This window comes from Phyllobates terribilis, unplaced genomic scaffold (assembly GCF_046119375.1).
Source record: "Phyllobates terribilis strain yellow unplaced genomic scaffold, ASM4611937v1 Scaffold_2__4_contigs__length_985480577, whole genome shotgun sequence".
NCBI lineage: Eukaryota > Metazoa > Chordata > Amphibia > Anura > Dendrobatidae > Phyllobates > Phyllobates terribilis.
In genome coordinates, this window is record NW_027362762.1 from 149,164,783 (window position 1) to 149,182,481 (window position 17,699).

At 43.4% G+C, this 17,699-nt stretch overlaps 1 protein-coding gene across 1 annotated transcript in view; it reads right to left on the reverse strand.

Moving 5' to 3' along the window:
• Positions 1–17,699, reverse strand: part of CALCOCO1 (calcium binding and coiled-coil domain 1) — a 48,682-nt gene that overhangs the window by 12,866 nt on the left and 18,117 nt on the right. Inside the window, exons 6-12 of the mRNA XM_073662975.1 lie at positions 15,375–15,523; positions 12,777–12,867; positions 11,421–11,675; positions 8,934–9,059; positions 8,240–8,335; positions 8,038–8,143; positions 3,198–3,409 (exon numbers count right to left, since the gene is read on the reverse strand). Coding sequence (XP_073519076.1) covers positions 3,198–3,409; positions 8,038–8,143; positions 8,240–8,335; positions 8,934–9,059; positions 11,421–11,675; positions 12,777–12,867; positions 15,375–15,523 — 1,035 coding nt within the window. The remainder of the gene's footprint in view (positions 1–3,197; positions 3,410–8,037; positions 8,144–8,239; positions 8,336–8,933; positions 9,060–11,420; positions 11,676–12,776; positions 12,868–15,374; positions 15,524–17,699) is intronic.

A 17,699-nucleotide genomic window follows, 5' to 3' on the forward strand; every position in this document is an offset into this window, starting at 1 on the left:
GAAACACTCAGGAAAAAATCCGGAGCATTTCTGCATCGTGGGCACATAGCCTAAAGGGGTTTCCCAATATCAGGTGAGTCTGACACTGCACCCCGCTGGTCAGCTGATGGCACGCTAGCAGTAAGCTGATACACTCAGTGTATGTAGTGGAGCAGCAGTGCCCCGTCACACTGTCCAGTAGCAGCTCTAGGGTACTGCAGGTCAGGTCCTATTATTTTAATATTGGGCTGATCTGCAGAGTCCTGGTCAGTGCTGTGGTCACCACCTACTAAACACATCAGATATTAGATATCCTGCTGGTGTTCTTGCCTGCACACTGTTTATACCAGGCTGCTGCCAGCATTACAGCTGATCAGTGGGGTGCTGGGTGTCAGACCCACACTTATCCAATGTTGACACCCTATCCTGAACTTAGGCCATAAATATCAAAGTAGTGCAATATCTAGAATGGCTACTAAGAATGCAGCACAGACAGGTACAAACCTGCAGCCTATGCAAACAGTCAGGTACCAGGAGCCCAGCCAGGGTGACTGGCCAGGTGCCATGAGAAGACAAAGTAAGATTTAGGGTTACGGCAGGTGTGACTTGGCAGGGACCCGGCCAGTGGAGTGGGGGACGAACTGAGACCTTGGGCGTAAACTTTACATAATCCAGTGAGATGGACCTGAGAGCACAGCGCAGGTGACCGAGGAGAGGTGGGTGTCACGTTCTAGGACACAAAGTGCTGTCCGGTATCTGCCCATGTCATCCACATAATAGAAGACTTTCCTTTATAGTTTTTCATTTGGTATGGAAATTCTTCCTTTGACCTCTGATGTATAAGAATGACTTATGATGTGCCTAGACCCTGGGTCCAAAAGGTTTGCGAAAAAAAAAGTATTGTAAGACTAAGACAAGACAAATAAGCAATCTGCAGCTTAAACAGCCTCTCAAATACACAGCAGGTGATCAGTGGATGTAATCCCGACCATCACTAAATCTAATCAAACATATAAGCTGGTATAGGTGTGGGCAGGCGCCATACAGAAGCAGAGCGAGCAGGACGCCTGATCTGACAGCAGACAGCTCAGTGTGACCACGGCACACAATCAGAAAGCTCCTGCAGTAAGTGCGCTGCGTGTGATCATAAATTGCTATAACCTGCTTAATGGACCTGCAAACTAACTAGGCATGGAGGTACATTTCATTTGACCCCTGACGGCTGGCACTTCCAGCACGCACCCCACACTGCAGATTTATAGGCACTTTGTTCTTGCATGGTGTGTGTAACCACGCCGAGTACAGAGACATGAGGGAGATGCCTATCTGCAGTGCAAGAAGGTGTCGTTATCATGCGAGAAAGGTGTATGGAGACATATAACGGCAAAGGACAGGGATACGGTAGTACAGAGTGTCGTAAAAACAATGTGCTCGAGCTACAGAGCAGATGGGTGATAGAAAACAAGAAAGACGCCAGCATGAACAGATCAATGATTTCGCTTCCAGCTGGAGACGGCAATAAGCAAATTGCTTGTACGAAGAGCTCCAGAATGTGTAACTGCTGCTCATGTAGGAGAATGGCCGATCCTGGCACCACAGAGGTGCTACTGGAAGAGCCGCAGTTCACTTTCAGAACATCCTATTAGGAAGGAGCAGAAAATCTGCTGAACATTAAAAGTTAATGCTTTGAGATCTCCACAGAGCACTACGCCATCATCCGTCCGCGCTCTGAACTTTGTGTGCTCGTCAACGGCCGAAGATCTTAATTTGACGCACAGGGAGTAGCTGACCGCAAGCTCTTTCCTGTCCTTTCCACGGTCTCCGTCTTTGTTGGTTTTAGTGCACCTGAAGCTGCATGTGTCTGCCGTGATAATGGTAGGGGGGGGGGGGGGGGGGGGGCAGTGGGGGTCGGAGTTAGATGGCGGCTTGCGTCTGATGGTAAAACTGACAAAGAGCATTGGCAAGCTGTCAGCATTATCCAGCAAGATGCTCCCCAAGGATCTACCGATAAGGAGAAGGTGAGAAACAAGGAGCTCACAGCTGGACGGCCTTATGGTATATGGAGAGATTAGCGGCTGAAACCTCTAACGATTAAGTGCAAAGCTGAGCGACGTAACACAGAACTGTGCCAGTCCCTAGTATGGATGGATATTTCATTTCACCCTTGGCTGCAGACAGTCCTAATCATGGACTTCTGAAATTCATAAAATGCCAACATATTCCACAGAGCTGTACGGACGTTGACAATCATATTTGTCCACGTCCCTAATGCGACTCAATATATAAGCTCCCCTTCATAAAGTACCACTCCAACATAATGTTCTTATTTTACCGCTGGAGTGGTGCTTCTAATGTAAGTTCCCTGCCCCTACTCTTATACGTACCCGCCGCGGCCTTTATCTTCTATCGCCGCCGGTTGTGACCTGCCGGATCGCTCCAGTGTTAGTTGGAGCAAGCCGGAAGTCACTTTTCAGTGCATGTCCTATTCTGGCACTCATAGACTTACATTGAGAGCTTGTGACGGTTACGTCTGATTTCCGTTCAGTCAGAAGTTGTGAAAACGGCGGATTAGTATAAGACTAGAGTCAGCGACATTAGATTAGCAGCACTACTTCAGCGATGAAAAAACAACCCGCTAGAGTGGTGCTTTAAACATACATGAGGGTCAATTCCATAGACAGCCAATTATCTTATCAGTACGTATTTGTTTTAATTAAAAAAAACAGAGTATGCTGAAGAATCCCATGCAAACATGGGCAGAACATACACAAGCTATGCTGTGATTTCACCCTTAGTCAGATTAAGACTCAGGACCTCAAACTCAAAACAAGAATGCTAACTAATGAGCCATATAAGATTGTTGTCCTCTACCCATCAAGGGCCCCCTTTTTTTGACCCCTTATTAAACTATCTGCATAAAGTTTGCATGTTCTCTGCGGTGTAGGAATGACATTGGAAGCTGCACTGGAGATATAAAATGGTGCTAAAATGACAAATAATATACAATACACAGAAAATATAATACATGTAATCATAGGAATAATAACGATCCAGCGGTAATCTACTCATTATTTTTCATTTACCTAAGGAAAGTTTGAGTCTTCGGAATACCAACTAAGTTTTAATCTTTTTCACATTTTATCGAGGTCTGGCGCGCCTGTCCACACAAGTCATCCTTATATCTCACATTTTACCAGTTTGGCCAGTGGGTTACTCACAGAGTCGGCGCTGTCCTCAGGAAGTGGTTGCAGCTGACATGCGATGGGTGCGGGCTGGTTGATCACTACCCTCTGACACTCTCGTGAGAAGACAGGTAAAGTAGACGAGAGCTGGTCACTCATTTTATAGGGGTCTTCCTGCTGAGGTAGCCTCATGTTTTCAATGGACTCATCATCTGAGTCAGGGAGACCTATCAGTGAATTTGAAGAACCTGTGTAATACAAGAAAACAAACTCAAAGATGTAACTCCTCTGAGTATCAATTTTCAGCTGTGTCCTATCCCTTAACCCCTTAACCTCCGAGGGTGGTTTGCACGTTAATGACCAGGCCAATTTTTACAATTCTGACCACTGTCACTTTATGAGGTAATTACTCTGAAACGCTTCAACAGATCCCCCTGATTCTGAGAATGTTTTTTCGTGACATATTGTACTTCATGATACTGGTAAAATTTCTTCAATATCACTTGCGTTTATTTGTGAAAAAATTGGAAATTTTGTGAAAATGTCACAATTTTTATTTTTATTCCCTTAAATCAGAGAGATATGTTACACAAAATAGTTAATAAATAACATTTCCCATTTCCCTACTTTACATCAATTTTGGAACCAAATTTTTTTTTTTATTAGTGCGCTATAAGGGTTAAAAGTTGACCAGCGATTTCTCATTTTTCCAACAAAAATTTACAAAACCATTTTTTTAGGGACCACATCATATTTGAAGTCACTTTGAGGGGCCTTTATGACAGAAAATACCCAAAAGTAACACCATTCAAAAAACTGCACCCCTCAAGGTGCTCAAAACCACATTCAAGAAGTTTATTAACCCTTCAAGTGCTTCACAGGAATTTTTGGAATGGGGAAGAAAAAAATGAACATTTAACTTTTTTCACAAAAATGTTACTTTAGACCCCAATTTTTTTATTTTTGCAGGGGTAACAGGAAAAAATGGACCCCAAAATTTGTTGTGCAATTTCCCCTAAGCATGCAGATACCCCATACGTGGGGAAAAAACACTGTTTGGGCGCACAGCAGGGCTCAGAAGGGAAGGAGCGCCATTTGACTTTTTGAATGTAAAATTTGCTTGAATAATTAGCTGACGCCATGTTGCGTTTGGAGAGCCCCTGATGTGCCTAAACAGTGAAAACCCCCCACAAGTGACACCATTTTGGAAACTAGACCCCTCAGGGAACTTATCTAGATGTATGGTGAGCACCTTGAACCCCCAGGTGCTTCACAGAAGTTTATAACATGGAGCCGTGAAAATAAAATTTTCACATTTTTCCCACAAAAAATTTTCAGCCCCCAGTTTTGCATTTTCATAAGGGTAATAGGAGAAATTGCACCATGCAACTTGTTGTGCGATCTCTCCTGAGTAAGCAGATACCCCATATGTGGGGGAAAACCACTGCTTGGGCATATGGCAGGGTTTAGAAGGGAAGGAGTGCCACTTGACTTTTTGACTGTAAACTTTGCTTGAATAATTAGCGTATGTGCCCCTGATGTGCCTAAACAGTGGAAAATCCCCACAAGTGACACCATTTTGGAAACTAGACCCCTCAGGGAACTTATCTAGATGTGTGGTGAGCACCCTTAACCCCCAGGTGCTTCACAGAGGTTTAGAACATGAAGCCGTGAAAATAAAAAAATCTTAACTTTTTCCACAAAAATTATCTTTTAGCCCCAAATTTTTTCGTTTCACAAGGGTAAGAGGAGAAAATGGAACCTAAAAACTGTTGTGCAATTTCTCCTGAGTACGCCAATACCCCATATGTGGGGAAAATACACTGCTTGGGCACACGTCAGGGTTCAGAAGGGAAGGAGCACTGTGTGACTTTTTGAACGCAAAATTGGCTGGAATCAACAGCAGACGCCATGTCGCATTTCGGGAGCCCCTGATGTGCCTAAATAGTGGAAACCCCCCACAATTGACTCCATTTTGGAAACTAGACCCCTCAAGGATTTTATCAAGGGGTATAGTGTACATTTTGAAACCAGAGGTACGACAGAATGTGATAACATTAGGTCATCATATTGAATAAGTTGACATTAGTCTTGAGCGCAAGTGCTCGCTACTTGAGTTTGCATCGGGTAATCAGGTATCGACCATGTATCGCAGGTGCTCGAGTCCCTGCCCCGCATGTTTCACGGTTGTTAGACACCCCAAAAAAAACATGCGGGGATCGCTCGTGCATGGCAGGCAATCCCAGCAACGCTTTTTTTGGCCACGAAGCATATGGGGCAGAGACTCGAGCATGTCACTCGAACACCCGCGATACTCAGTGCATACCAGAGGACCCGATACAAACTCAAGTAGCGAGCACTTGCGCTCAACACTGGTCGCCATATTGTCATCATTTTTTTTTTCTTTACATTTGAAAAAATCCCAACCCTAACCCCAACTCTAATACAACCCCAACCCTAACCCTAGCCCCAACCCTAACCCAACCCTAACCCCAACCCTAGCCCAACCCTAAGCCTACCCCCAACCCTAGCCCTAGAGTTTATTTTTTTACACAGTTCCTCGTGTGGTATAATTGATTAGACTACTTTATTCTTCAGGTCGGTGCGATTACAGCAATACCAGATTCATATTGGGTTTTTATGATTGACAGCTGTCACACACTAAAAGACGCTTTTTTTGCAAAGACTAGTTTTTGCATCATCATATTTTGAGAGCTATAACTTTTCCATATTTTGGCCAACAGAGTCATGTGATTTCTTGTTTTTTTGCGGGACAAGTTGACGTTTTTATTGGTACCATTTTCGGGCATGTGACATTTTTTGATCGCTTTCTATTCTGATTTTTGGGAGGCAGAATAAACAAAAACCAGCAATTCAGGAATTTTTTTTTTTTTTAATGCCGTTCCGCGTGTGGTAAAATTGATAATGCAGCGTTATTGTTCGCGTCAGTAAGCTTACAGCGGTACTGCATTTATATAGTTTTTTTTATGTTTTGGCGCTTTTACACAATAAAAACTATTTTCTAGAAAAAATAATTTTTTTGTATCGCTTTATTCTAAGAGCTATAACTTTTTTATTTTTCGAATGATGGAGCGGTATGGCGGCTTGTTTTTTGCAGGACAAGATACCGTTTTCAGCTGTACCATTTTTATTTACATTCGTCTTTTTGCTTGTGTGTTATTCCATTTTTTGTTTGGCGGTATGATGATAAAGCATTGTATTTTGCTTCGTTTTTTACCGTGTTCACTAAAGTGGTTAACTAGTGGGACAGTTTTATAGGTCAGGTCGTTCGGATGCGGCGATATCAAATATGTGTACTTTTATTGGTTTATTTTATTTTTTTCGTAATAAATAAATATTATGGGTTCAATATATTTTTATTTTTTGGGGATTATTTTTTTCTTTTTTTTAATATTTTTTAAAAAATTTTCTTATTTCTTTTTTCACTTTTCTATTTTTTTTTTTTTTTACTTCTACACATTGTCCCACTATGGGATTTTCACTTTTTGCAGCCTGATCGGCTGCATGGCAGACTTTCACTTTTTGCAGCTCCCTTTGTCATGCAGCCTGTCAGCGTTGCACACAGGGGAGACATTACTTTGGTCATGCACTGCGCATGACCAAAGTAACGTTCTGTCTCCTGGGGACCCGGATGTTGTCATAACGACATCGGGTCGTCATGACAACATCCAGAAGGCGCCGCAGACGTTGCTGGACGCCGGCAGGAGAGGTGAGTATAACGATCACCTCCCCCCTTGCCACCCCAATGCTGCGATCGACTTCGATCGCAGCATTGCGGGGGTTAATGTGCGGGACCGCTCCCTGCACATAGCACCGGGTGTCAGCTGTGACAATCAGCTGACACCCGGTGGTGATCGCACCGCTTGTGTACGGGCGCGATCACAGAACGCGTAATAGTACGTAGCTGGCCCTATAGGCCCAGGACACAGCTAAGTACTATTACTGACAAGGTCGGAAAGGGGTTAAAGGAGTATCCCTATCTTTTCGATAGGATGTGCCATCACTTAAACGGAATCCGTCAGCAAGTTTCAGCTACCCCATCTGAGAACAAAATGATGCAGGGGCAAAAACCCTGATTCCAGTGATATATCATTTACTGGGCTGCTTTAGGTCATTTTGATAAAATCACTATTTTTTTCTGCTGCAGATCAGTTTTCTGAATGTTGAACCCTGTAAAACCCCACCCCCACCACTGATTGGCAGCTTTCTGTGTACACTGTGCATAGGCAGAAAGCTGCCAGTCAGTGGTGGTGGGGTTATACAGAGCTCATGAATATGGAGGACAACCTGGTGGCAGGTTTACTAGTCCTCTAGTGATAATCTCCTGCTGATAAAACAGTGATTTTATCAATATTACAAAAAGCAGACCAGTAAGTGACACATCGGTGGAATCAGGTTCTCTGTCTCCAAATCAAGGTACTCTCAAATTGTGAGGCAAAAACTTTGAGACATATTCCCTTTATGATCACTAGGCATAGGGCCTTTTGGACTTTGACCAATCCTGACAATGAAGTGGCTGCAGAGCTGCGTCCTTGTCACAGTTTTCCCCGGCACAGAGGAAAAACTGAAATGGGCTGCAGCCTCTTCGTTCTCAGGATCGACAGGAGTCCATCAATTGATGAGACGGAAATACCCCTTTAATGAGATGAACCAAGATCACAACTCCATTGATAAAAGCAAGCTCGAGAAAGCTATATTTGACCACTTTCTTCATATGTTAGCAAGTATTTTGCCCAGTAATGAATGTACCCTAATTGGAAGATGTATTGCACGATTCTGTCTAGTGTGGGCACCTACATAGATCCCCAAATATGTGACTTACATTCAAGACGCTATCACTAAATAAAGGACTTACTTAAGGTTGCTGAAACGTCTTCTTCAACAATTTTGTCCTCTCTCCATTTCTCATCTGCAAGTTTTTCCAGACGTTCCTCCAGCCTTCTCACATACTGCATCAACTCCTGAGGAGGAAACAAAAAGAAAACGCTCAACCCCAAGAATATATAGGAGGATTGGGAGGAAAAGCAGGGCTAGGAATACCATGGTATATGTCTCACCTGTCTCTCCTCTCTCAGCTGCTCCTTTTCCATTTGCGCAACCTTTAGGGCAGATTTCAACTCACTCAGCTCTCTCCTGCTCTCAGACAACTGCACCTATATACCAACAAGACCATCCATTATAAGCCTATGCAATTATTTACATGATATCCCATGTGCATTACATGGCAATGCACTGAGTGCAGTCTGTGTGCTGGCAGTTACTGCAGGGCAGTATTAGGACTTGTAGCCTCTCTGTGTCCAGACATATGGGGAATATTCTCCCATAAATCAAGGTACATTTAAAGAGATTCTGTAATCTAGCAGAATCTAGGAGAACAAACGTCTGTATAATGTGCACAGCGGTCGCTATTGAAGATAGGAATCCTACATTTGTAATTTGCCCCTTTGCGTGATGCCTAAGCAGCTACTGACATGTCGCGCTCATATTGAGACTTTTAATCATGGCAAAAAACTGCAGCTTTTTACCATGATTGCACAAAAATTGCCATATGACCCCGCCATGTAAATAGACTCTTACTCTCTTGGATTCTGCAAATCCCAACCAATTTTTTTTTAAAGTGTTAATGTGCACAAAGTCTAAAAAAAAGAGTCAGGCGACTGGCAGCTAACACGCTGGTCACCAACCGGCCCCAATGCTTACCAACAACAGAATGACCATAACAGATGATATTCTGCTCTGTCTCTGGGTTACCTGGCTGGCGTCTTTCTCCTGGTTTAGCTGGCACTGAAGTGCTTGTCTGTGATGCCTCTCTTCATGTAGGCTGCTCTCCAAATTCAGCTTTTCAGCCTTCAGATTCATGATCTGGTCTCTCTTAGCCTGAAATATAGAAAAATAGTCACTGAGATGTAGTCTGCAGGGTTTGTGCATGTGTGGCACAATGCAGACATTAGTACAATACCAGGCCATGACACATTGCTGTATATGTAGTGCAGGGCCAGAAGGATTGGTGCAGGGTACAGGGTTTCTCCCTTTCACCACCACATCACAATTGGCACAACATGATGTAGACGTTTTGTCTGATGTATAAATCCAACTATTTGCTTTTCTTCTTCTGCTCTGGTCATGTCAGAGTGTCTTCTTTCAATGGTGTCCTAAGGTCACTTATACTGCTTGCCATGCTCCAGACATACACATAGTGAGACAGGACTAATATTCCCAAGTGTCCAAAGAGAATTTATGTGCATTAGGTTCAAGAGATTAAGTTCATTCGGTTCCCTTCGAGCGGTTATTTCCTGGCGATGTCGGCGCTGTGTCTGCGGGTGCTTGTATGACATTATGGCATCCCATCAGTGGACACTCACTCACGTGATGATGGCTGCACTGACAGCGCCGACATTGCTGGAATAACCCCGACCTGGGAAGAGAGTATATTCTGTTTTAATTTTACACAGGGCACTGTTTCATTTAAAACCAGCATGATTTTGTAATGTAAAGACATGGCTGCAATTGGGCTGTAATACTGATTAATTTGATACCTTTGATGAAGAAATCCGCTTTCTTTTTCCTCTTTAATCACCTTTTGATTAGATTAGATTTCGGTGCACAGGGGCCGGACTGTACACATGGTCTTCTCCTCCCTTTTTGTGATTCCCCGACCCCTCCGCTGTATCCGGTGTGTGAATGACCGGCCTCCTGTTTGAGATCTCAGCAGTGACCTGTCATTCACAGAACGGAGGCAGCGGAGGGGCCGGGGAATCACAGACTGGAAGGAGAAGACCCCGTGTACAGTCCGGCCCCTGTGCACCAAAATGTAATTAGTAGAAAACTTCAAATGGTGATTAAAGAAGAACCACAAAGCGGATTTCTTCAGCAAAGGTATCTGTGTAATCAGTATTTCAGCCAGAAAAGAATGTATTTCTACAACACTCACCCAGTCCTATCCAGTATAACACCAACACATAGCAAGAAGAGAAGAGAATGACTACTGGAATGGCTAATTTTCTAGCAGCAGTGCGGACAACCAGAAACATCCATCTCCTATTACTCCTCAACCAATACACAGCATGTCACAGTGAGAACATCATACCAATCTCCATACGTCGAGTGCTAGTGTGTAGTGCGGGGATACTTTACTGCCACAGGACCTGGATAATCTTCCATTATTGAAGCATCTTGATTTTTGCCTTACATGAGAAAATGTAAAGGACAAATCTCTGGTCGTGTGTCCATAGGCAAAATTCAACATCAGAATGGCTGGGGAAACCAAAATGACACTTTGATTCATCTGGGGGAGCAACAATATATTGAGTCTAAGGCCACGTTCACACGTTCAGTATTTGGTCAGTATTTTACATCAGTATTTGTAAGCCAAAACCAGGAGTGGGTGAAAAATACAGAAGTGGTGACGTGTTTATTTTATACCTTTCCTCTAATTGTTCAACTCCTGATTTCGGCTTACTAGTACTGACCAAATACTGAACGTGGCCGTTTTCTACTTTGGACAATATCTACGTGTGATATGGAGGGATAACAAAGTATCTCCCTGCGGGGACCCCAGCGATCAGCTGCAGTATGTGGAGAAATCCGGCAGTACGTGCTCAGCTTCCCTGCAGCGCCACCAAAGGAGGAATGAAAAATAAGTTCTCTGTTTAATGCAAAATCAAGCAGGTCCTCCAAAGGTGGATGCCATCTTCGTACCAACGCTCCACAAAGGCCAACTGGTGAGGATCTTGAATACAGAACATGAAAATGGGTTTTCTAAACTGGAAAATCAGAAGCTACTTTTTAACATGCTTGATATTGTTGTTAGCATAATTCTCTAAATTAATTCAGTCTTTAAAGAATTGTCCCATGTGGAGGGTTTATGGCATATTGTTGCGATATGCCGTAAACGTCCAATAGATGCGCTCGCTCAGCAATTTTCGGAGCTCCCATAGAAATGAATAGAGTGCAGAGCACATCTGGCCATCCCTGACAGCGTGCACCGCGGCCCCTTTCAGGAGACAGATTCAGATCCCAGGAGTAGGACCCTCATCTATTATCAGACGTTTAGGGCACATGCCATTGTTATCCCCCTTTAATCATGAAAATGTGTTTTTTTTTTTTTTTTTCAGGTTTACTTCGATAACTATTACGTTCAACAACAGTTATATATCACTGACTAGGATGATCATACAATAGGAGATGCCTGGGAGGGTGTAGTGTCACACAACTAAACCAAACTATCATCACATTTACCTCCATGCTATGACTTAGTGCGGTCTTCTCCTGCCACCACTGCCCCATTCCTTCTTTATACCGCAGACTCAGATCAGACACTTTAATAGCAAGGTCAGCAGTTTCCAGGCGGCTCTTGTGAAGGTCAGAGATAGTTCGGTCCCGGATAGAAGAGACAGTCGTTAGTTCCTCCCCCAATAGCATCACTTTCTGCTGGCTTGCCGAGAGTAGATCCTGCGTGCACCGCAGCTTTTCCCGCAGTGTGTCCATCTGCATCTATACAAATATACAAATACAAAGAAAATAAATGATATAAGAACGAGGCTAATGTACTCAAAATGGAAACGTGATCTTTTTCCAATCAGGTGCTTTAGGGACTGTGACGAAACAGCTTCTAATCTTAATCAGCCAGACGTCTAGATTTGTTAAGCCAAGAGAAACTATTCTGTTTGTGTTAACCTGTGAATGTATGTGTATTTCTGTGGCTGGTCAAGAAGGACATACTATTATGTGTATGAACCTGAATGTTGACTTCTGTTGGTGGTTCAATAAAATATTGCCACACTGTTTTACCCTCACCCTGTGTTGTCTTGAGTAGTATTACGCCCACGGAAGACCCCGGGTCTTCACAGGGACACAGCATTTATAGGTATAGGACCAGTAAATAGCTGGTTTTCCTTTGCATAGGTGGTCAGTGATTCATTGGAAAGTAGTCCAGCACTGGATCACCCTACTCCTACCAATGAACAGAATGAAGGTTCTCTGGTGCTCCCTCACAGCTCTCGTATGGATAGGCCATCAATACCCAATCAGTGGGGATCTGACTTTCAGCAGCCCCTCAGATGGTTTAATCGCAGGAGCCTCCTGATTGTTTAGATCGGGTGAATACTGGTTGCACTGCACACATCGGACTGTCAGTAGTGACTGTGCCTTGTATTGCAGTTTTATCTCACTGGGGCTCGGATTGGCCATGATATTAAAAACCTCGGTAATGCGTTTAGGTCTTAGAACCAAGACTTAAAGGGGTTGTCCACTACTCACTGTCCCCACCTTTGAATGTATCAAACATTAACAGGAAGTAAGAGATGTAGCTGGTGCTGATAGAGCGCAGGGTTCGGGTGACGTAACAACCTCACATGAGCCCCGGGCAAGCGAGTGCCAACACCGCTGGAAGGGCGCCAGCACAGGAGAGGAGTATAGGTGTTATTATTTTAACAGGGGCAAACACTCAGATTGAGAAGGGGTTGTCGGAGTAGTGGAAAACCCTTTAATTGTGCATATGAAGATGAAGCAATGTGAAAAAATGATACGTGGATAAACATTCATAGCACACAGTTGACAGGAAGATGCCAGTCATGTCCACCACATGGCACACACCTGGGAGCGGTCCAATTCTGATAATGTCTCTGTAAGACGTTGTTTTAGCTCGTTCTTTTCGGTTTCCAATGACAGTTTTCTTGTCCCCAGTCTGAGCCGTGAAGAAGAGCATAAAGAACGCATTAGTGTAGTACGAGCTTAGATGCCATGACCATCCATCCTATACTCTGCGTAGTAAGCAGTCTCAGAACATTAGCAATTTACAGTGATGAAAATTAAAGGGGTTATGTTACCCCTGTCTGGATTAGGGCATACTTAATCTCTTCCATGAGCACAGAGCTAAATGATAACATTTGTCTGCCTTCAACCACCATTAGCAGGACCTTAGCTATTTACTGCATACTTCAATCTACGCTCAGCACTGAAATTGTAAGACCAAGAAGGGAAAGTCGTAGAATTATGGAAATCAAAGGATGGATAGACATGTTAACGAAATGAAAATTATGAAAAACTGGAAACAAAATGTTTAAAGCATCTTGATTTATTCAGTATTGCATTTGGGCGCCACATGCAGAAATCCCTCCACTTACTTGGCTGCTACAAATGACGTTATTATTGGTTGTCTGAGGATTGTTCTGCCACGCTAAATGCACTTGAGCAAATCATCAAGGTCTGCTGTTGGCAGCTCCCTTTGTAACCAATGATGTCCCAAATGTACTCGATGAGAGACAAATCCGGAGACGCTGCAGTACATGATAGCACATTTAGACCATGTTGGTTGCTCACAGTAGCACAAGCAACATGTGGACTTGCGTTATTGTGTTGAAAAATGGCTCATGCAACCCTTTGGAGAAATGGCCATCCCACTGGTTTCACAAACAAATTAATGTAACGCTGAGCTGTTAGTGTACCAGGAATGAAGACTAAAGGGGTCCCACACCATAATTCCGGGAGTAGGACCGGTGTGACATTCCCCGGTGAAGGCCTCTTTATGGCATTGCCCACATGGTCTCATCAGATCTGAAGAATGACGTCTAGTTATCAATTCTGTACTGCAAGTAAAACTACACATCACATACCAAGCCTAATGTGTCAAACAGTTTCTACACAATCCATCAGAAGGTATTTATGAGCCAGATGTCCAGCTACAGGTCTTCAATTGATTTCACGCGACCGCTCTCAAAGGCTATCATAGAGCAGGGCAAGAGGCAAGACAGCAATGGAAACTGGTATGAAGGTCCCTTCTTTCAGCGATGAGTCCCGCTTTTGTCTTGAACACAACGATAGCCGGAGATTGGTCTGAAAATCACGTCATTATCATCATGAAGAAGCCTTCATGAGGAAATGTGAAAGGTCCTAGGAATCGTTTTCAACATGACAACGCCAGGCCGCATGTTGCTTGTGCTACTGTGAGCAGCCTGTGTGGCCTAAACGTGCTATCATGGCCTGCAGCATCTCTGGACTTGTCTTCCATTGAGTACAACTGGGATTTCAAGATTGGCAATTGTAAAGAGAGCTGCCAGCAGCGGATCTTCATGATTTCCATGCCCAAGTGAATTCAATGTGGCAGAACTTTCCTCAGACAACTATTAGTAACCTCACTGGTATCAGCCAAGGCTGTAATTGCGGGGATTTCTGCACGTGACGCTCACACTTCATACTCGATACTGACTGAATCGAGATGTTTGAAAAATGTTTTACATTTTTTTTTCATCATTTGGATGTTACTAACATGTCTATCCATCTTCTGATTGCCATAATTCCGCGACTTTTCCTTCTTGGTGTTGCAATTTCAATGTTGAGCACTGTATAAACATTATGCATCTATTTCCTAATTTTCTGCCTAATTTAGGAATCTGTTGTATTCATGAGGGAGGAGTTGCTTCCTGCATCTCCATCACAGTAATTCATAGGTTCTCATCCATGCAGATACACAGCCGTCATCCACCTTTCTGAGAGGCGGTGTAGATAAGCAGAGGCAGCGAGAGTTCTCCCCCCCATAAATTCACCACACTCAAACTATGTGCTGGGTGTATTCTCTGATTGCTCCTCCTAGCCAAACAGGACAGTATCATTTTGTGCTAATTTTGGCTAATAGTAGAGTTAGTCTGGCCCCACACTATGCTGTACTTACACATGGGAGAAAAATTTCATGACGGATCCAATCTAATAAAATGTGTTACTTTTCAACCATCCTAAAATCCTGGCCTATTGCTGTATTGCTCATTAAAGACACACATTGCTGCAAAGCTATATAACTAGTAAAAAAGACAAAACGCCCCCATACACATTAGATGAAAGCTGTCTGAATCTGGCGGATTTGGCAGGACTGGCTGATGATCTGATGTGTATAGAGGCCTCCCAACTCTCCCCCAACAGACGATGTCTGTTAAGATCAGGATCATGGAATTGGAATTAAAATGGTTGATCCTTTTGTTTTCAGGGGAGATAAGGCGCTGCCAGAGGAGTCTGACAGCGGCTTTATCCTCTCTTCCCACTTTATGTGTTTGGAGCTATCTTGGGAGAGACAGCTGTCTGCTGAGTGAACGTTTGACTGACAGCTCCATTTATATGAGTTAGTAAAAATAAGAGTTCTGCAACAAAGGCCATTTTCATAGAAAGCACAAATATGACAAAAGCAAAAGTCAAGGTTTTTACATATCAAGCTCCTTCTCTTTCTCCAGCAGCCTTAGGCTCATGATGTGGATATCCCCCTCGAGTTTCAGAATTTGATCTCGATGCTCAGTTTCCTTACAGCTCAGGACATCACGTTCTTCTCTTACTATCTGTTCTCTTAAGGAGAGATCCTGTAAAGTGATTGAAATGGAAGCTTAGAAAGTTCACTTTTTGAAGTTCTACGGTATGCCTAGGACAACAGTTTTAAATCTTTACATTTCCCTTGTTGTTAAATTTAAGAAAGAAGACCAAAAAGTCAGACAGACACACATGGTTCTCCTTGTAGAGATGGTCATAAACATGACATCCATTTTGGCTGTAACTAGTAATGTGAATGGGGGTCTCTTGACACTCCACTGATAAAGGATCAGACAGCATGGCTGCTCAGTCCGACCAGAGACAACAACTGTATAGGGCTTGTATACTCTCCCCGAGTTTGTGTGGGTTTCCTCCGGGTTCTCCAGTACTCTCCGACACTCCATACTGAGTCTCAGGAGAGTTTGCTGTCACCAGCAGCTATTTTGTACCTCAATCCAAATAAATTGCTGCTGTCATACTGTACACTTAGAAATGTTCACCCATTCTCACCCTCCACAAAATAATACCTTTCTACACTGGTGAAACTAGCATCAATTAAAACAGGAATACTTGCTCTCCTGTCTATACTCTCGGGTCCTATCGGAGAGCAAAAACAAAGTGTTTCGTGATTTTGTCTTACAGCGGCCCGCTCAGTGATCACTGGACACTGGCGTCAACAGGAGCTCCGTCAACGACGGATTGGCAGCAAGAGTTCTCATATATTCATTATATGGAGGAATTAATAGTGAAAGCTTCAGGAGACGACACAAAATATGTCCGGCTATGGCAACCACGGATTCTTTTCAGAGGTTCTCACAACTTCCAATCCCTATTTTCAACATGAGGGAACATATACCATAATAAGAATTGACTTTCCAATTCCCCATCTTTTATTTTCTCTTTCTCCCGTGAAGATTTCCTCCCTTCTTATTTCCTAATAGCCTTCCCCAGATTATTCAGTCCTACACTTACAGTGGTGGCCAAAAGTATTGGCACCCCTGCAATTCTGTCAGATAATACTCAGTTTCTTCCTGAAAATGATTGCAATCACAAATTCTTTGGTATTATTATCTTCATTTAATTTGCTTGCAAGGAAAAAACACAAAAGAGAATGAAGCAAAAATCAAATCGTTGATCATTTCACACAAAACTCCAAAAATGGGCCAGACAAAAGTATTGGCACCCTCAGCCTAATACTTGGTTGCACAACCTTTAGCCAAAATAACTGCGAACAACCGCTTCCGGTAACCATCAATGAGTTTCTTACAATGCTCTGCTGGAATTGTAGACCATTCTTCTTTGGCAAACTGCTCCAGGTCCCTGATATTTGAAGGGTGCCTTCTCCAAACTGCCATTTTGAGATCTCTCCACAGGTGTTCTATGGGATTCAGGTCTGGACTCATTGCTGGCCACCTTAGAAGTCTCCAGTGCTTTCTCTCAAACCATTTTATAGTGCTTTTAGAAGTGTGTTTTGGGTCATTGTCCTGCTGGAAGACCCATGACCTCTGAGGGAGACCCAGCTTTCTCACACTGGGCCCTACATTATGCTGCAAAATTTGATGGTAGTCTTCAGACTTCATAATGTCATGCACAGGGTCAACCAGTCCAGTGCCAGAGGCAGCAAAGTAACCCCAAAACATCAGGGAACCTCCGCCATGTTTGACTGTAGGGACAGTGTTCTTTTCTTTGAATGCCTCTTTTTTTTCCCTGTACACTCTATGTTGATGCTTTTTCCCAAAAAGCTCTACTTTCATCTCATCTGACCAGAGAACATTCTTCCAAAACGTTTTAGGCTTTCTCAGGTAAGTTTTGGCAAACTCCAGCCTGGCTTTTTTATGACTCGGGGTAAGAAGTGGGGTCTTCCTGGGTATCCTACCATACAGTCCCTTTTCATTCAGACATCGACGGATAGTACGGGTTGACACTGTTGTACCCTCGGACTGCAGGGCAGCTTGAACTTGTTTGGATGTTAGTCGAGGTTCTTTATCCACCATCCGCACAATCTTGCGTTGAAATCTCTCGTCAATTTTTCTTTTCCGTCCACATCTAGGGAGGTTACCCACAGTGCCATGGGCTTTAAACTTCTTGATGACACTGCGCACGGAAGACACAGGAACATTCAGGTCTTTGGAGATGGACTTGTAGCCTTGAGATTGCTCATGCTTCCTCACAATTTGGTTTCTCAAGTCCTCAGACAGTTCTTTGGTCTTCTTTCTTTTCTCCATGCTC